Source organism: Drosophila melanogaster, chromosome 3L (assembly GCF_000001215.4).
Source record: "Drosophila melanogaster chromosome 3L".
Classification (NCBI taxonomy): Eukaryota; Metazoa; Arthropoda; class Insecta; order Diptera; family Drosophilidae; genus Drosophila; species Drosophila melanogaster.
In genome coordinates, this window is record NT_037436.4 from 14,695,402 (window position 1) to 14,716,018 (window position 20,617).

At 37.0% G+C, this 20,617-nt stretch overlaps 4 protein-coding genes across 8 annotated transcripts in view; 2 read left to right on the top strand and 2 right to left on the bottom strand.

Moving 5' to 3' along the window:
- The window catches only part of ome (omega), a 75,030-nt gene that overhangs the window by 22,563 nt on the left and 31,850 nt on the right, over nt 1-20,617 (top strand). For 3 of the 4 annotated variants that reach the window (NM_001104136.2, NM_080000.4, NM_001274915.1), the window contains exon 1: nt 11,350-11,477. The exons of the other annotated variant lie outside the window; for it this stretch is intronic. The gene's annotated coding sequence lies outside the window, so the exon portion shown is untranslated. Of the gene's footprint in view, nt 1-11,349; nt 11,478-20,617 lie in introns of those variants that run through there. 4 annotated transcript variants of the gene reach the window in all.
- On the bottom strand, nt 1,150-1,704 carry CG13474 (uncharacterized protein). Its single transcript, NM_140457.2, has one exon. The coding sequence runs from the start codon at nt 1,697-1,699 to the stop codon at nt 1,253-1,255; it is 447 nt and encodes a 148-aa protein (NP_648714.1). The 5' UTR covers nt 1,700-1,704; the 3' UTR covers nt 1,150-1,252.
- CG17177 (uncharacterized protein) lies at nt 1,912-6,277 on the bottom strand (the record flags this gene model as incomplete). 2 transcript variants are annotated; one of them, NM_140458.1, is made up of 2 exons in its annotated part: nt 1,912-3,905; nt 4,270-6,277. In NM_140458.1, 2 exons carry the CDS (start codon nt 6,275-6,277, stop codon nt 1,912-1,914), a joined length of 4,002 nt encoding a protein of 1,333 aa, NP_648715.1. The 2 variants fall into 2 exon arrangements, with proteins under 2 accessions (NP_648715.1, NP_001261845.1); NM_001274916.1 differs by lacking the exon at nt 4,270-6,277 and having other exon boundaries at nt 1,912-3,199.
- On the top strand, nt 10,063-10,756 carry CG13476 (uncharacterized protein). Its single transcript, NM_206354.2, has one exon. It carries the CDS (start codon nt 10,143-10,145, stop codon nt 10,590-10,592), a length of 450 nt encoding a protein of 149 aa, NP_996076.1. The 5' UTR covers nt 10,063-10,142; the 3' UTR covers nt 10,593-10,756.

The window sequence follows — 20,617 nt, forward strand, 5'->3', positions numbered from 1 at the left end:
CTAATCACCCATTAAAGGCGAAAGCTTGATTAGAAGCAGGCTAAATTAAATTAAACCAGTACCAAGCTGAAGGTGCAGCTCTTTCTTTGTTCCTTACATTTTCATTAATTATTTATGACTCCTGGTTACCTTTTTGTTTGGCAAACATTTTAACCATTTCATCACAAAGAGTGACCGCAGCATTCACTCAATGAACACCTTTTAGACCCCATGCCAAACCCTCTTGATCCTGATGCCTGTATTCAATGGACAGCACACACTTCATGACCCTTGGGGTAATAAACCAAGAAAAAGAACAAAATTATAATAATAATGAAAATGAAAAAGAAAAGTTTGTTTTCCCCCTTGATATTACTTTAAATATGCAAAACTTCACTGTTTTATGTCCTTGCAGCTGTCCAGTTTGCCGGCCAGGGGTCCTGGTCCTGGTCCTTGTCCCAGCTACTTGTTTCACTAACGAAGTGTGGGGATGCCATTCCCCTTTCGAGAAAGTCCGAGAAAATAAAAACAAAAAACAAGCGAGAACGTTGTAGTCTAGAGCCTAGACTATCGCATACCCCTCTAAAGAATGTGCAAGCAAGATGTTGATGCACATGCAGCAAAAATATAAACTTTATGGTCGTTAAAAGAATTAGCATGTTAACTCAAAGTTTATATGAATGTATTGGCGAGCGGACTAACGAATATTGCATATTATTTACTACATGGCGAGTCTAATATACCCGTTCACGAGTAACAGGTATACGAAATAAAATAATGCTCACAAATATATTACCAAGTACAAACACAGAGCCAAGTTGGCAAAGCGTTATGGAAAAGTTTCCTCTGGTCCTGGGCCACTTTTGCATTACATTATCTCAAGTTTTGCGCTGGCAATTTCTCATGTTTTCCCCCAACATATTCTCTCGCATGTCCGTATTTGTATTTACCCATTGTCGTGCTCATAAACATGCAGCTGACTTGTTACTGTCCCACCAACATCGACGTCATCATCGTCGTCGTGCTTAACGTCAGGCGCAACTTGTGTCGCAAGAAAAACTGAGGCTCTGATAAAAAACTTTGCCTCATTTTCATGTCAGGCCAAATGAGTTTTGGAAAGTTCATCCCTGCACCACTTTTTTTCGCTGAAAGTCATCGGGCAACTCGACTAATGGTGACAGTAATTTTTAATAAAACCTGCCAAGTGTCGACACAATTTGCAGTTTACACACGCGCGCAAGTTTGATGGAATAGTTGGAGGAAATTTGCATTCCTAGTGCCTGCACCGCTTCCCCTTGGTATCCTGCGAGTTCATAAAAATGCGATGTGAAATCTTATTTTGACGATCAGCACAGTCAACGATCCTTAGAAAATGGGTAAAGGTACCCTCGAAGAACCGCTTCAGCTTGATAAACTTATAGCGCACATCGACGTAAGATTCATCCAACTCCTGGGCACTTCTGGCTCCGTAGAGTTGGCTTAGCATGTCCAGCTCGGAGTCACAACTTCCTATAGACGACCCATCCAAGTCCGTGGACTCGCTATTGCTCAGTTGAAAATCCTCAGCGAATGGATCCATGGATATGATGTAGCGTCCGGGAGCATTGTACTTCTCGATCATGGCCCCTACGATATTCAGACACTCGTTCAGATCCTCCTCCATGGAGCTACAGATGTCAAGGGCATCGTCGATTTTTGTAAATTCCGCTTGTAGTAGCATGATTTATATTTAACTCAGTACAGCTCTGACAAAAGAATCAGAAAGCCCGATATCTTAAAATCATTTTTGTAGTAAGTTTTTATTAATTAAATTTATTCAACATAATTTTTAAAACATTATTTTAAAAAAAAAATAAAAAAAATTGGCTATTTGAATTGCTTTATTCAACAATATCGTCTTATACATCATAGATCAGAAATAGATGTAGAACACTATTTGTTTATCTTTACAATTCGTTCCATGTCTTCCACTTGGTCCATAAGATCGTTCATCATGTTAATTTTCAAACACTTTTTTGAACAATGAAGCATTTCATTTGTTTGCTTGATTTGATTCTCTGTCTGATCCTTGATCCGCATATCTAGTTCCTTGTGTTCAAGGGTACTTGTTTTAGCTTTATCTAGATTCTGAATTACTTCTTTATTGAATGTATCGAGATGTTTAACAGCGTCCATTTTGCTTTGCTTCTTTAAAGCTAAGTCCTTTAACTTTCCCTCAATGTCCTGTCTAAGCTCATATAGCTCCTTTTTTAAACCATCCATCTCATCAGGAGAGTATAGTGAAGTTTGAATTTTATTATTATCTTTCAATAAGTCATCTTGTCGTTCTTTTAGAATGCTCAAGGTCAAACTAGCTTTTATAAGATCTTTTTTAAGTTTTCTTGCCTGCTCCTGAAGTTTTTTATTATCATCGTCATCATGGTTATGGCCCAAATTTCTTAAGGACTTATCTATGCCCTCTTTTATAGAATTAAGTTGATTTGAGTTGGCTTTTAGATGATCATTGTAAGTTTGGTTCATTTTATTAATCATATTTTCTAGTTTTCCCATATGCACGATAAGGTCGTCGATTTTTTTACAGCATTTCGGGAATTTATTTAGTTCTTTACGCAAGATTCCTATTTCCTTTTCCAGCTCCGCAATACTGTTCTGTAGCTTTTCGTTAGATGAACAAGTTTTAATAATCAAAGACTTAGAATTTTTGGAGTCTGTGGGCGATCCCTCAAAACAATCTTTAGAATTTTGCTTAAGCAAATACCCCATTTTAGATTGGATATTGGTTAGCATTTCATTATTTTCCTGGCATGTGTTAAGGGTTACATTTAAATTTATTGAGGGTTTATGAATGTCCAAGACGCCTAACTTTTTGAAAAGCGTTTCGGCGAGTTTCTCTAAGGTTTCTGCATTTTTTTCCAAGTCAAGAAAAATAGTTGTATCCATTGGAACATTTTGATGTATGTAGCTTTGATTGCAGATACCAAGAATATTTTTAATATTTTCAAAGCGGTGACTTAAAGTTGTCTTTATGTCTTTTGTCTTTTCTACATTTTCCTGTATTTTATCTTTCAGTTCTTTTAGCTGATTTTCTATCTTTAGAGACTGGTTATATCCATTGCTTTTGATTATCGATAATTTATTTTCCAATGACTGAAACGATTCTTTTAGGCCATCACAACATTTCGAATTTGCTTGACTATCACGAAAATATTTTTGTAGCTTCTGAAAAAGTGGTCTTATTTCTTCAACTTGTTTTTCTATGTAGCCTAGATTCTTTTGAATAGAGTGACTTTCATTTAATTTTTCAGATTCTGTCTCATTTAATTTATTTGGCAGATTCTTGATTTTTAAATGTAGATCCTTTTTATAATGTTCTATTAATTTAGTGAAGTTTTCACAGCAGCTTTTGATGCCCTTAGAAACGAACTTTTTAATTTGGGGTAAAACATTTTCCACGTCCTTTTCCAGATCTCCGCTGATTTTCAGCTTTTCTACTTGACTTTCACTTATTTCATTTATCCTATTGACCTTTTCCACTATTCGATTCAGGGTGATTTCTTCGTAAAACCGACAGGTCATTGAAGTAGGTGTTTTGTAAAAATAGCTCAGTATAGCATTCTGATCTCTTTGAAATTTCCTCAACTGGGCGCTAAGCTTTACCTGCTCAGCAATCCACTTTGAAATGTCATTGTAGTCATCACACCGCTCTTTTACCGGTGGTGCTCTTATTTGATTATAAATATTTCCGTAGTCATGCGTGTTCGTCGCCACGGTAATTGCAGATATCACAAGTAGCAGTGACGCAATCGATACCTGTGCATGACATTCGCATTGTTGAATGAACACATCTTCGTTGGTAGATCCAGTGAACTCACCTTTGGTTTCATTTTTGTCACGTTTACTGCGGTCCACGGACCTCTGTCGCCGGTCTGCCAAGTTCAACTAACTGGGCACAGAGAGAACTATTAGTTGCTATTGATGAAGAGCAGTGAGCATCAATCGATTTGCGCGCTTATTACCCTGCGAGGGGAGTTTCAGTATATACGAAATAAATAGACTACAGTAGATCTTAATATGCGCAAAAAGGGGAAATTTTTAATTCCAAAAAATGCTTAACAACAATAAAACGAAACCTATTGTGCCCCTACGAGAAGGAATTTTTCATAACGTGTCAAACCAGAAAAAGGTAAACCTTTTGTTATAAGTAAATATGTTTAATTTGTCTTTTTTGATTTTCAAATACAACATTTGTTTAATTTAACATTAACATTTTTTTGTTTAATTTGTATTTACGAATTATCTCCCGATTGGGTTCAAAATCGATGCCCCCAACCATGACACCAGACCATTCTCGTGTTGGCTTCGGCTTGGGCTTACGCTTAGATTTATTTTTTTGTTTCTTCTTTTTGATATATTTCTGAGTTGGCTTCGCCGTTGATATTTCAGTTGTACTCTTAATTTTAACCAGATTTTTTGCTTCTTCTATAAGTTCTAGGAGTTTATCAAAATGGTCCATTTCCTTGCACTTTCTCTCGCAAGCGAGCATAAGCTTTGATGGCGTTTTCTGTTTTTTTATTTCATCTTGCGCCTTTATTTTTAGTTTGTCTTGGAGCTGAATAGTATTATTCAATTTATCCATGTCCTGGCGAACATTAGCGTGGATTTTTTGTAGTCGTATCTCCCGCTGTCTAGCATCAGTTGATGGTTCTTGTATCTTTTTCTGATCATAATCGACTAACTGTCTTAGAATTTTAAGTCGGAACTCTTCGAAATCTTTTCTAAGCTTCTCCATCTCATTGGGCGAATATTTAAGATGTTTGGTACTTTCCATAAGCTTTATGAAATCATATTGTGTTTCTTTCAATGCATCTAAATTTAAGACAGCTCTATATACCTTTCTTTCAAGTTCTTTTACTTGCTTTTGAACACTATTATTAACGTTTGGAGGATTAATTTTGCCCGTCCTCCTAACAGTTGCATCCAAGCCATCCTTTAAGGAATTAAATTTATTTGCATTGTCTTGAATTTGATTATTGAATGTTGTGTTCATGTTTTGAAGTACATTAGTTATTTGTTCCGCCCGTTCGGTAAGCTTATCAATTTTTTGGCAGCACTTGGGGAACTTTTTAAGTTCGTCGTCCAGAATTGCAGATTCATTTTGTAGTGTTTTCAAATGTTCCTTCAGCTGTTCATCTGAGGAACAGCTTGGACTACCTGGTGGACTACCATTTTTAATCATTTCTGTTGTTGCCTTAGAACATGTTTGATTTTGTTCTTGTATCATTTCCTGAAGTAAAGATTGAATTGTATTAAGTTTTTCATTATTTGTCATGCACGTATTTAACGTTACACTAAGGCTTGTTGCGGATCCTTGATTGTCAAAGTTTGCCATTTTATTGGTAAGGCTTATAACCAGCCTCTGAAGGTTTTCGGTTCTCTTTTTCAAATCGATAAGGTCCTCCTTTTGAATTTGCTTATCTAGACCACTATTCATAATTCCGCAGTTGTTTTTGGTTTTGTCGATTATATTTTTAGTAATTTCGGCACCGTCCTCTAAAGTTTTTTTTAACGCATCAGATATTTTATCTTGATTCCTTAGCTCTTCCTGTATCTCTTTGAGTTGATTATTTAATTTGTTGAATTCGTTCTCTGCCTCAGTTTTGGATGTGCTAATGTTACTACCCAAAACTGAAATTTGTTCCTTTAATTCTTCACCACAATTGGTTTTCCCATCATTTGTGTCCATTTTCTTTTGAAGTTTATCCAAACTTGATTTCACAGCTTCTATTCGGCGCTCCAGTTGTTTTACCTTTTTCCGAATACCGTCACTCCTTTTAGAACGTTCGGTGTCCATCTCTTCATATTTTATTTCTATATCCTTTACTTTTTTTTCTACCTCTCTCTTTGCCTTTTCGATTGTGCCCCGCAAATTTTCACAGCAACTATTAAAGGCCTTCACGATAATTTTCTTGATTTTAGAAAGAATATTTTTGAGATTCGTTGAAAGATCATTGCTTGATTCAATTTGGTTAACTGGATCAATTTCATTGACATTTTCAATTAATAGTGCCATTGAGTTATTTTCATAGAAACAGCACTTCTCTATAGACGTGGTTCTGTTAATAGAAACTATTATCGAGCTCATTACCATCTGAAGGTTTCTTAATTGGTCATTAATCTTTAACTGCTTATCACTCCACTTGGCAATATCATCGTAGTCCTCGCACAGATCTATTTCCGAAGATGCTTTTGATGCACCAAAAGCACCGCCAGATTCAGGAATGTTTACTTGGTGCCTCATCGCCGTAATTGCTAATAGCAGTGGAAGTAGTAATGCAATCGATACCTGTGCATGACATTCGCAATGCTAAATGAACACATCTTTGATGGTCGATCCACAGAACTTACCTTTGGTTGCATTTTCGTCACGTTTACTGCGGTCCACGAACCTCTGCCACTGGCCTGCCAAGTTCAACTAACTGGGCACAGAGAGAACTATTAGTTGCTATTGATGAAGAGCAGTGAGCATCAATCGATTTTCACGCTTTTGATATTAACCAACGAGGAGGGATCCGAAACTTTCAATAGAAATCATACATTTCTTACAAATTCAACATCTACGTAGCTTGTTTGTTGAACATTTTTCTACATCAATAATATATTCCGTACTTTAAACAAAAAACATAAAAACTTAAATAAGCTGCACAATAATTTATCGGAAGCAACCTTATCGTTAAAGAATGGCCCGTGTGCTACACAGGATTACCTATACCTTATTCGCTGTCAGCAAACTCATTCCAACTTTTGGACACCCCAGAAAGAAGCAGCATAAATTTGTGGGAAACCCAATGCAATTCGCAATGCCCTGAGCAGCATTTACTCGTTATCATCGCACAGGTTGTGGCTGCACAGCCACTTGAAATGTATACCCAACAGGGAGTCGAAACTGGGACTCCCGACCATTCCATTCAGCAACCAGGATCCATGACAACCCCTCGAGCACCCATCTTACAGTTCCCTATTTTTTCGTCCCCATGGCCGGACTGGAAAACCTGAAATGGAAAACAATTTCAGCTACGCAAACACGGCGGGAAGGCCAACACAAAAAAAAAAATTCAGAAAAAGGGAAGCACAAAAATTAAATTGCTAAGCGGAAAAGCAGAAAAAATGAGAGAACCGAAACTGAAATCACAGCAAAAGTTAAACCACAGAAATAAAGTGTCAAATATATATGTATGTGTACAATTTTGTGTTGTGGGGGATTTCAAATAATTTCAGCTCAAGGTGTTTGCCGAGCCATCGAGCGAGGAGATTAGTTTAATTAGTCAACATGGCGTATGCGTCATGTGGCAGCAGAGCACCGGAAACGTGCCACATGCGACGGATGGTGGCACCACCAAAAATGCAATCGAACTTTTCGCGTTTGACTTGCGGTAGTTGGACGGGAAAAGTCCCCGGAAAACCTAAGGTAAATCGTGGTACCTTGGCGAAGTCAAGACAGATGCAAATGATAGGTGTTATGGCTCGAAGAAAAGTAGCAACCCCTGAAACTTTCTTAAGTAGTTGGCATAGTTGAGTCGAGCGGCCTGGGAAATTGGCAAGCGTAGCGTAAGTCAGTCGACTGATAGTTAATAGTAACAATAATGAGAAAAAGCTCAAGGCAAGCTTAAAGATAACGAAAGCTATTTAATTTATTACCCCAGCCATCTTTCATTTCAGTACGCACAAAAATGATTATAAATGGGCAGTGAAGTGAAATATCTTCGGCAGATTTCCTCTTTTTTATTATTTCCCTATATTATGTTCAACTTTAGTGAACAAAATATTACAAAATCTAAAACATACATAATGTTAATTTATTTCTCACCGAATTTTATTTTACTTTCAGGTGAGTTCAATCTTGTTATTAAGTATATTACATCGATACGGAGCCAATCAAATTATGACGAATTTATCAAGAGGTATTTACATGTTAATAAACTATAACTATTTTATTAAGATATACATAATTTAATTATTTAAATATTACTAAGTAGATTTAAATAAAATATTTGGAAATGAACACTTGGGTGTTCACAACTTTAGTTTTAAAATACATTTCTTGGGTTGATTTTGATTTTTATTGATTTTATTTCAATACCAATATCTAGAAGATCTGTCATCTTTCTATTGACCCAAATCACCCTACTCTCTCTGACCTATAACATCTGGTTTATCGAATTTTTCCGTCAATTATGTTGGTTTCTGTGAAAAAGGTTGCCATGATTGAATTACCATAGGATTTCAACAAAATATGTGTCGCAGTATGAAGACCTTGCCGAAACTTGATAAGCAAGCACAGGCAGAGAAATAAATAGTCCCTTTTCTTTTCAAGCCGCAATAAATCACCTGCCAACCGCACATCAATTTTAGAAAGCTCCAAATGGGGATGCAAAATAATCAAAAGCGCAGAACCTTAGTTAACTGCTATATTTCAGCCAATCAATCAAACTGGTTTCAATTATTTTTTCATACATATTCAGGTTTATAGTGTTTATATGTAAGGTGTTTGTAGGTTCTTTATTGAGGCAAATATATATAAAAGAAAAAAAATAAATAAATAAGGTACATTTTGAACTTCACTATAAACAAAAGTCAACACGTCCTTAGTCTCTTAAATATGAATTCGACTTTAAAATCGAATAGTATTTGCAATCCACATCAGAAATAAAGTTCTCTTAATTCAGACTAACAAAAAAGATTGATGTTCTTATATATGCATTCACATAAGTTCGACATGGAAGAAAAAATAATCGGAAAATTGCCAAAGCTTCTTCCTTTTCAAAAAGTGTTCTGCATTTGTGTGGGTATAAACGTGTCCTTGTGAGTGTCTGCACTCATGCATAGAAATAAGCCGATAAAACCCTGACAATTGTGTCATGGAGTAGCGTTTTAGTTTTGGGATTGGACTTAATGCCTCTTGACTTCAATTTGCATAGTCGGCTTAGCAACGTTCGTGCAATGATTGAATGACAAATTGATAGAATTCGGCATTTACCAGTTGACAGCTAAGGAAGAGCTTTTTCCGGTCGGAGGAAACGGAAGAAAAGTTAAACCGATGATGGAGATTTCAGTTCAAATTCTGTTTGAGCATGATTTAATTATCGTGCCGGTTAAAAAGGACTTTTCATTTGCCTACAACAATGTTCACAACGAGTTGCGCCTTTTTAATTATAAAAATCAAAATTCATGAAAAGCTCTTAGAATATAGAGATATGATCTTTTAGTGTTTAAATCTCTTGAATGCGAGTATAACATAATATATATATAAATAGGCTTTTCATCATCACATATAGATGATTTAATCCTTCTTCTCCAACAAAATTTTAAGCCATTCCCAACAAAGTTGTTAAATTGTTAACAAAGCGAACATTTTCACTCAAAAAACGCCCCTATCGCATTGACTCTGACCTAGACCGCAAGCCGTTTAGATCCCGCAGGACTTCCCATTAATCCAATTAGGGCTGAACATATTTGCTTCTCATTAAAAATGAAATCCTTTGCTTTGGACCGGAATCAAGAGCTTTGACCAATTACCAAGCGTTTTTTCATTTACGTTCGCACATTCGAAATAAAAAATTAACCAGGAAGGTCGCAGATAAAGGCATTGACAGAGCAGCTTAGAAATCTCTTTGTCAGCAACTTAAATGAAAATTAAGACATCTGCTTTCATTTAGCTTAAGTGCTTATCTTGCGAAGGACGCAAAGGCAAAGGACACGTTTGCCCACAGGACAATCAATTATGAATGCAACACCGAGCACCATCAGCTTGGCAAAATAGTCTGTAATAAAAGTTAGGTTCATGAGGAGTGCGATGCTTTTGGGCGGCTAATGATGATAATTATATGTTTTAAGTGACATTGATTTGTCGCCTTCAGGATGGGCCGGGAAATTCCCATGATGTTTAATTCATTAGCCAGCTAATCGGCTTACTCTGATAATTAATATAATTGATGTCAGTCATCTTATTGTAGCGCCACCCAAGCAGGCTACTCATTCCCAGTTGCCTCTGTGTCATTTCTATGGATCTAAAATAGGTTTCCCAGTACTATTGACGCCCTGAAAGTAATCAGATATTCACACATAAAATAAATTCAAATAAAATCTGTATATTTTGTACGCTCACAATGAACATGAGGGGAATGGCCAAGCGTTCTATTTGGCTGCAATGTCTTCGGGAAAATGCCACCAATATGCGCCTGGAGCACGAGGATCTGGGACGTCGCATTGCTGTTTCTTTGGCCAGTTCCCAGAAAGCTCTAGTTGATATCGAAAACTTGAATCAAGAGCTGTTAAAAATGAAGGACACAATCCATAATGCCATTTCCAATGTTATGGGCTACGAAAAGAAGTGTTGTGAATTGCTCCTGGAAATTTTGATTAAAATAGTTGAGAACAACGACCTGGATGCCGAACTAAATCCCAAAATGATCTCCAAGGCGTTTCTCGACTTGGATCCGAGTTCCGACGAGACAGAAGTTCTGAATGACCGTAGTCTTGCAGCGTCTGATTTTAATCAGCAATATCCAAAAGATGTGCCGGATTCTATTGATATAAACATAACAGAAGACCAGTAACCATTTTAAATAGGATCCAAGACCGCACCAATTCGATTACTAACGTCTTAATTTAATGCGTTGTCAATTCCACCTCACACATTTAAAAGGAATAATAAGGTGGTCAGGGCTACAAATGTTTTATATTTTTTATCGATTCAATTAAATTTGCATGGTGAAATGACAAAACCCATTGTCTCTTTCTTCAGTTTATAGTTGTGGGAAAGTTTCTAAGACGTTCGAAATGTTAAAACCCTTGAAACGAAAAAACTTAGGATGACCATAAAAATACAAAATTATGAACAGAAAGAAAAGAGAAAAGCACGCCAACATCCGCACAAATTGTCCTGCAGAAAAGTCAAGACAAAATCACGTATACGCACTGTGACAACCCACAGCCTGGGTTAAAGACAATCCCAACTGGTAATCCAAGTCGTGTGCGTAGCCAGCATCCATGTTCCTAAACAATTTGTCGGCGATTTGTCGGCAAACTTGAGCCATATACGCCACACATACGCACCGAGTGAGCCATATTGCACATACGCCCCGTGTGACCCACAGAGGAATACAAAGAGTAACGAGGTTAAGTGACCCAACCAGCAAAACAACCTGTTGACTCAGGCTCTCTGCTCTCTCACTCAAAGCAAACTCACTCATCGGTGGGTTTGTTTTGCTCCGCTCTTTCGCCGGTAATCGGCAATTGGCACTCATTCCACTGCTTTTTCATACTCACTCCGAGTGCTTTTGCCTTGGCGACGGTTCTCCAGCTGCGGTTGAGCTCAGTTGCCGCTTGTCAGTCGCCACGTGCGGTTCGGTTTCGGTTACGGTTGCGGATCGGGATTCCTCAGAAAGTCTGCGCCGTGCTACAAATCCAGTTTACGTCGCATTTTTCGAGTGGGAGTAAGCGTAAGTGACGTTCGCGTGCCTAAAGTCAGTTTGGATGGGGGAGAGATGCAGATAAAGATAAAGTTCGATCCGGAATAAAATACGACGGAGATACATTTCAATGGAGTTCAATTTCAAATGAAGCTTTTTAATTGGCTTTTGAATTTTTGAAAGACACTGCAAAACAAATCAATATACAAATTTTCAAAAAGTATATAAATTGCTTGGAATAAATTTGCTTTCCACAAATACAATTTTAATATAAAAGTTAAAACTTGTCATGTGAAAAACAAAAATTTTGTGCTTGTAGTAAAAATTGCTAGTAAATATATAAATATTTTGATAAACTATAAAATTGTTCTCCCCATCGGATTTTGTTTATATTCTGGTCTCCCCCATTCGGTTTCCATTCAAATTAACTAGTTCTGCAATTCTCACTTTGACTTCTGACATCGGCTGTAATCAAATTTTGCCTTTCATTTACAACTTGTTATAATTCCGGTGCCGTTCGCAACCGGAAACGTGCTCGCCGCCGTTTTGTCTACGCCACAAAACAGCCAAAGCCAGCTGAAGAAAAAGGAAAACATGAAAAGAAACAAAGCCAAGAGTAAAATAAACTTTGCCAGCTAAATATTTCTTTGGCATTCCGGTTGCAGAATTTCTTGCTTACAAAAAAGGCAAAGGGAACAACATCGAAAAATAACAAATGCATGTGAAGACATTCTGTTCGCAGTGCCATGAAGTGGTTAGAATCTTGGCTTGCACTTGTCTAAACAAAATATATACATACGTTGTGCATTTATGAATATAATATGTGGAGCATCCTTGGCTGGCTGCCGAAATGACAAAATGATGCATTAAACTAATTGGAAAAACTTTGGGTGTTTTCAGTGAGTGCTCAGCGGAGCTGAAAAGAATCTGAAAGAAGTGAACAAAGGAGTGTGTGTTGTGGACTAGAAGTGATTGAATTTTAAGGCTGTATAAACGGAAATAAAGTAACAAAAATTCGTTGGCTTATGGGGCCAATTAATTACCATAAAATTATTAATATGCCAACTACACAATCGTATTTGCAATCTTTGCGGAAATTTCTGTTTTACTTATGTGAAATACAAAAAAAAATGACAGCAACGGAAACGGTTTAAAATGGTTAAATAATGTGATCTGTTCACTGAATTCACTGAATTAATGCAAATTCAACGCAACGCTCAATAATTGTTATATATATTCAATGAAATTACCACGAATAAACTAATATGCACACCACTTGTTTTTCCCACAATTTTCTACGTAATTGTCCATGTTAATTTGTCACTAACCTTGGTCAAAGTTTTAGCTTGTTTACACAAGAGTGTCAGAATCGGCCAGACAAGTAAACATGAAAGCGAGAGCAAATATTTTAACAGAAAATTGAAGCAATCAGCAAGCAAAGCTTGAGATAGTCCCAAGAAGTTCGTGAGAAAATGATACTTTATTTATTTAAGTAAAAAAGGTCAAGAGACCCAAACAAGCAATGTGTATATGTCTGAGTAATGCAGATTGAGCGAAAATTAAGGCAGTTGATAATGTGGTGTGGATTGAAGGGAAATGGGGAAGCCTAAGAGGTATTAAAACGGAACCGCATTGTTCACATAATTGAAAAATAGATTTCTCTACACTCTGCTGAGAAATTGTGATTGCTTTCAGCATATTTATGTGCGTAGGGGGAGAGACCGACAGCGTATTCAGCCAGCTGTCCAAGAAATCTAGGCCGTTTAAATTGCTCCACGTTCTCTACATAGTGTATATATAAGCGTCGACTATATTTAGAATTCTTCTATATATGCAATCTTCTTACCGAATGAGTAATGTTCCAAAATCTTGACTAATTAATTCTGATTCGTCGCTTGGGCGAGTTAAGAAAAAGGGAAAGTTTTAATTTACACAACGCTACTATCCCGCCAATCCAATTAAATGGGCCTTATCATCGTCTGTTTTCTAATCTAAGCTTGTTTTGCATGAAATAAAATCCCCACAGCAAATATAAAGTGCATAAACAAATAAAACTAGAAATTCCCCGCTGAACCAGAAAATCGGGAAGCCGAATAAAGAAAGGCAAAAAGCAAAGTGAAAACATATATATATGAACATATATACAAATAAGCTGTCTCAAAGCAAAAGCCAAACAAAAAAGTGATTTGTTGTCATATGCAAAGTCAAATCTTTTTCGTTGGCTTCCATCAAACATTTTTTCCAGATTTTATGCTGCAAAAGTCGAACTGAATTATATGAAATAAAAGAAAACATATTATCTTAAATGCTTTAAATTAATATATAACCAGATACGTAAACATACAATTATAAAAACACACTTTTATTAAAGCAATTAAACCATTTACAAAGAATGAGTAATTGTGCTGAGCTTTAATCATAATTAATTTTTTAAAATAATTTTTCATCATTTAATGGTGTTATGAGAGACGTGAACTTTATTAATAATTTGTGTGGCATTGACGCAAGTGAATAAGGAGAGATAGTAAATTAATTTTGTAATAATAATAAACATTATATTTTTATAGAATATCTTTCATATAAAATCATTATATTGTTCTTATATATAAGTCACATTTTAAATCAATTTGCATCAAAACAGTGTTAAAGCCAATTAAATGATTGAAAGCAATTATCACGAGAAAATAACGCGTTTCAATTAAATTTTTTGCAAATTAATAATTGCCGACCGTAACAAATTTCAATGACCTGCCACCACATAGGACACGTTTAAAAATAATAATGAAAAATGGAATGAAAATTAATTGATATTATTTAATGAGACGACCAGAAAAGCCAACAACTTTGGACACAAAGTTGCAAAACATGCCGGAAAAGCATGCGGAAAAATGTGAAAAAAATTATAAAAATAATTAAGCCGTCGGCAGCTAAAACAACAGCAACCAAGGGCTTGACAAAAACTTAACAACTTTATTCATGCCGGTTCGGACGGTTCGGTCCAGCCGCTCTGTAAGCTTAATTAACACTAGGATTGCGGTTGGAAAGGAGATTTCCGTGGGCAGAATGGCTAGCTGCCGGCGTTAAATGTCAACAATAAGCTCGAGTGCGGCTGTTGCACTTCCACCCGCGCTTCCGGCCATTTTCCACCCATTTTGCCACCCACAAACCATTTCGCAGCCCTTCGTTTTATGAATTTTGAGCAGCTTTCGCCTGCAGATTCTGCGGCAACAAATCTTCAGTGATAGTCACGGAAATCGCTTAAATTGTGCAACCAAAATAAACGGATGGCGCGTTGAATTTATGCAAAAATGTAAAAAGTTTGGGGCCGTTCGGAATACCCAGTCCTTTGGAACTTGTTGTTTTTTGACTCCGGCCACGAGCTTCATTGCGCATTCAAGTGGCCCCGTTTGGCAAATGAAAATGAAAATAAAACGAAACCAAAAACTTGGACACACCGTCCATGCCCAATTGAGTTTGTTTCGGTTTCATTTCCAGCTAGAGATATTGCCCCCGATTCAATGGTTGTTTTTTTTTTAGTCCTGGTCCCTCGATGACTTGACAAAAGTACTGCATTGGTTTTTTCAAGGCTCAAATGCCCTTTGCTGGCATAGTTTTCATTACCTCCGCACAAATTTCATAGCCTAATTCGAAGCGCCAATATGGCGTATGCGCCGCGTGTTCCGAGCGTGAAATAAAAGCACGCCAAGCGCGTCCCATTAAAAAGGCAAATAAACAAGTCACAGACACAGTGCCACATTGACCATAAGGGTAGGACTCAAATCTCCTTTCAAATTGTGTTTCTTTCACACGAAACCACACGATAGGAATGAAAACCAAAGAGAACAGGGGAATTTGGTTGCCCTTTCCTTAAAGTATATACAAAATATGTACTGAATATAAACTGCTAAGAAATACTTTAATAACTAATATTGCTTACTAGACTATTTTTTTCGAGCAATCTCCGCACCTAAACTACTATTTATCAATTAAAGTGCACATTAAACATTAAATACTTCATTTTAAATCATGAAAACACACAAATTTTCTTTCGGCTTCCCACGGTTTCCTCTGTTTTTGAACTAATTCCTCAATAAATTCGACGTGAATAATGAGCAGCACATTAAACGTCCAGTCTGCAACATTAAGCAACTCAGTGTTCCCGATATATTTATTTGATCCTTTGGTAAGAGCAGTGAATGAGGAAAGTCAGCGGTAATCAAGCTTCGCATTCCGCTTGAAATGAGCTAATTAAAGGACCATTCGGAATGGCCAACAAATTTTCGGTGTGCGAACCCTCCGGATTCGGAACCCTTAACTTGGCTGAGTGATTAATTTTCATATTTATAATAAAACGCTGAAAAGGTTGGACAAACAGCAAACGGAGAAAGGAAAAAAAAACACACGCACACAAACAGCAAAAGAAGAAATGAGAAGGCTGAAAAAATAACAAAATGGCCTGCACAAATGCCAGCAAATGGCTTTACAAGAGGGTCTGGATGAAGGAAAATCTGTTGAAAACATGCTCACTTTTATATGGTTTATATGCTCCATGGATCCCATATGAGCTGCATAATGAGTGGCATTGGGAGTGGGCGATGGGCGGTGGACGGTGGGGGTGTCAGAAAAAGAGGCGTGGGCTGTGCCCAACAAGTATAATTAACATTGAAAGCCGAGCGAGTACGTCAAATGAGAAATGTGCAAACAAGTGTGGTTGGATAGTAGGGGATGGGGTGGAAAATGTTTTAGGGGCTTGTCGGATGGGGGAGTGGGTTTTCCCACTCACACTCGAACACGTCTGCTCAATGGCCTTTCACGCACACACACCTTTTGATATTAAAATTAAAATGGCAATGGGACCTTCGAGCCTCGGGCATGATTAAAGTGGGCTACTGATATAGATTTATTCCGGTCGAACTATTAACTCGAGGCAAAGTCGCTGATCCTTTTTTCGCACTCTGCTTAATTGTAGGAAAACCCCAAATCTCATTAAGGCACATAATTATGTTTATTGCAACTGTTGCACTGCATTGAACCAGGCTTTTCCATTTGCGGCTTTGTGGACAGTGTGGTTTAGTTTATTTACCATTTGGCAGAACTTTTATGGATCGCCATTTCCGAATAGTTGCACATATTTGCATAGTTGCTAGGCATTCAATTAAATCTGTTTTATATTAGCCTGATTAGGTTGTTAATTAATTTTGAACTATAATATTAACTGATAAGAGCGGTTATTAAATGTAAACATGATTAGTTTTTGTTTGACTTTCAGATGTAAATGATAGTTGACACTCTAAAAAATATTAAATCAAAACAAAAATATAATTTTTAATTCATCAAAGAGATTACTACCAGTTGGGATATTGTGTAACTAACAGCAATTTGGCCACAAAACGCGACCCAAATGGCCAGTGTTGCATAACACGAAAGTAGCTTCACTAGAAGATTAAATAAAATATACTTTATCCAGCAACTGGACAATCTGCGGCAGCTTAAAACCCAAAGTAAATACCAAAAACTAAAAACAATATCCGCAGCAGCGCGGGCCAAAAACCCAAAAACTTTTTATCAAGCGCTTAGTGGCACATCCGACAATTGACAGACAGAGACAGAGGGAGACCGACAGAGCGAGAGGGCAGATGCCCTAGTCGCGTTGGGATTTGGTTGCATGTACGCAAGTGGCACTCCAATTAAAATGATTGTCTTAATGCCGGGCAGATCGTCAGTGGCCATTACAACCCGTCGAGTTGATTCATTCAGTCTAGTTTTCGGTTTTTCCCTTTTTTTTTTGAAAGTGCTCCATCCGGCTGTACCGCCCATCCACCCATCCATCCATCCATCCATTCATTCACTCACCCGGTCCGTACAACAAAACTAAAATCATCACTTAATGTGCTGAAAATAACGCACTTGCACGTACTCGACTAATTTATTTGATTACCCTTACAATTACGGCGGGGCTTTATTTTCTTCTGTAGTCCGCGAGACAAAGAAACGAGTTTTCGAGTGAAATTCCAAGGTGACGATGGGCATGCCTTTGTCTAATTTATTTTTTGAAGTTTACGTGGAGCTCACAACTTTTGTACGTTGAATTAGTTTGTGTTCTACACATTAGTCTAATCGGATTTTAAGGTTTATGGCCAAATGCCGGGCAATTGCATTATCTAATCGGAGTATTATGTGAATCTTGTGCTTATAAGTGTGTGGGCCATAACTTTGGAAACCACGATAAGAAACACTTATTTATGGTCCTTAATTGAGATTATCTGAATACTTTAAATTAACTTGAAATCGTTTGCTTAGCAGTAAAGTAGTTTTTGTGATCCTAAAATCACAAATGCATTTCCTAATGAAAATAGCTTCACTTTCCCTCAATAAGCTCGAATTTTCTCGGAACTGCTGACTTCCGTTTACTATAATGGTTTATTCTTTTACGTAAAAAGTAACACTTCTTTTGCTGAAATTAGCTTGGACAATATAATTGTCCACCAGTTCCCCTTTTTCCTTATTAGTTCCCCACTTCATCCCAATTGCACTCATTATGTCGCACTTGTCCGTCAAAGTTGCAGCTAATTTTCCCCAGCTCAGCAAAAGTTGAAAACTTAATTAACTCATTTCTCAAATATGCACCCCAGGACACCCTCCCTTCTCTTTCAGCTTTTTGAGCTATTTGGCTAGATTTGACATTTAAAATAAATTTACCAACGAAATTGCACAAAGTTTCTTGGGAAACAAACGAGTTGAAGAAAAACGGAATGAAATCCAATACCAATCAAGTTGGCTATATAAATCACACGCTCTATGGCCAATCGTTGATAGCACAAATACCGACAATTCGAGTATGATTACAGAGAAACGTCTAGAGCGGTATTATCTAATCCATTCTTCAACTCATGAATTTGTTCACATGAATCCGAGCCGAGCATTAGTTGCTGTTTACAATTACGCAGAAATTCAGAACGGCACTGACTTCAAAGGGGATTCCCCCGGCCAGCGTTACTGTATCTGACTAATGACGATTAAATAGATGACCAAAGCACAGACGTATCTTGTATCCACTTATTTGCATTCAAATTACCATTGAAATTATCATTGGGCACGCAAATTATGCTTGAAATGCCGGAAAGAGAAATTGTTTGGGCGCGAGCAAGCAAACAGAAGTATCTCGAACATGTTTGCCAAATGGCCGAAAGACAAAGGACTCAGTCCTATTTGATGACCTATCCCACTCGAATTTCTCCAAAACGGGTTCGTTTTTTCTTCGGTTTGAGTTGTAAACATTTGCTCAAAGCAAAACTGGAAGAGACCCAAAAGCGGGCTCAAAATCAATATTTAAAGTGCAGGCAACTATTTTTGGAGGCCTTTCGTGCACCCAAAGAAATTCAGTAGAGTAAATATATGTATTGTTCGCTAAAGAGTTCTATTATTTCCCTAACTAAGTGTACTAGTTACTACTATAAGTGTCTATATTATATATTTCCTAAGACAATCGTGCTTCCTATAAATTAATCAATGAAAAAGTCTTCAAGTGTAGAAACTAAAGATTTTATTGGGTCTACATCGTATCGCTGTGGTCCAACCATTATGGATATGTGTGTTTGTGCTTGCCAAGAACAAAAGGAACTTTGCAGCAAAACCTTGGAAAAGTTTGTTGTGCGAAAGAGGCCGACTGATGTAAGGAGAAAGAGAACGCACGACTAACGACTGTTGCTAATTTGTTGTTTAGGTCCTAGTGGTTTGTTTTGATTTTGTTTGCTTTTATTTGAATTCCCTTGTGGTTGCATTCTTTTTTTTTCTCTTTTCATATTAATTAATAGTTTTGTTTTTCCTCGCCCATTGTCATTTTTTGGCAATGAGCTTCGGGCTTTTTGGCTTGATTAGCCCCAGAAATGAAAATCAACTATTTAAAATGGAACTTTACTTCGTAGCCAAAATGTTACAATTCAAGCTTAAAAGTATTTTCTTTTCGGTCTTAAGGTATCTTTCAATTAATCTTTCAATTTAATTTGATTGAAAATTTCCAAGTTTATAATCCTTTCCGGCAAACTTATAATCTTTCAAGTTTTGCCAAAAGTTTGTCACTTGAAAAAAATGTTTTTCCAGCAAAGGAGCAATTCAGCAAAAATGTTGTAAACTTTCTTTCAACTGGCTGAGCCAGAAAAATTGTATTCAAAAGTAATAAACTTTCGAAGGCACCATTAGACCAATTAAATTGTTCAGGTTTACCGCCTAATTTTATTATAATTCGTTTGTGACCTTTGACCATACTTCATTGTTAGTCACTCACTTATTATTATAATAACCAGCTTATCACTTCAATGAAAGTCTTTTTGTTTGGCACTTTGTTGACAGCTCCAGATAAACTGGGTGTGGGCGATGGTACAGAGCCATAAATTGGCCAAGTGACTCGTTGGCAGGCTTATACATGGCTTTATCGCACTGGCCATATGACTTTGAGGAACTGAATACATTATAAATCAAAATCTTGTGAGCAAGTAAATAAAACTCAGACAAATAACTTGGTCGTGATAAGAGATAGGAAATTGGACACACTGAGTGTGTACAACAGATTCTATACTTTAAGTTATTGTGCTGTAATACAAAACTGAATTATCAATTCTTTTTTTCTCTGCCGATAATTGCAAATTGATATTCCATAATTTGCGTCACTTCTGCTTCTATTTTCACATTTTCACATCCCAATGATTCCCAGTGATTCCTTTAATCTCCAGCTGAATCCCCAAAGGACATTTAGTCTGAAGTGAAGCTCATCTGGCTTGTTGTTTTCTTTTCAGCCACTTTCTTATCTGTACAAAAGACTCGGGCACATTTTCTGGATTTTTAGCTTCAATTATATGAATATAGTAAATATTTGATTTTATTGTTGGTGTTTTGAGGTAGCTTAGAGTTTCTGCGTAACGATGCTCTGGAGCATTTTCTGCCAACAAGATTTTCCGCCTCCAAAGCATTTTACTTACTAAAATTGAAAGTACCACAAGTTTTCTTTTTCTGGCAACTCCTGCCAACTTTTTGTTGCCATTAAAACTAGTTTAACTACGCGTTAGGAACATGACGGGATTAATTTTTTCATTTCGCCGTGCGAAACTTGACCCAAGTTTTTTTATTACCCTCCACTTGCTTATTAAATGCAATCTCCTTTAGTACGTGTAGGC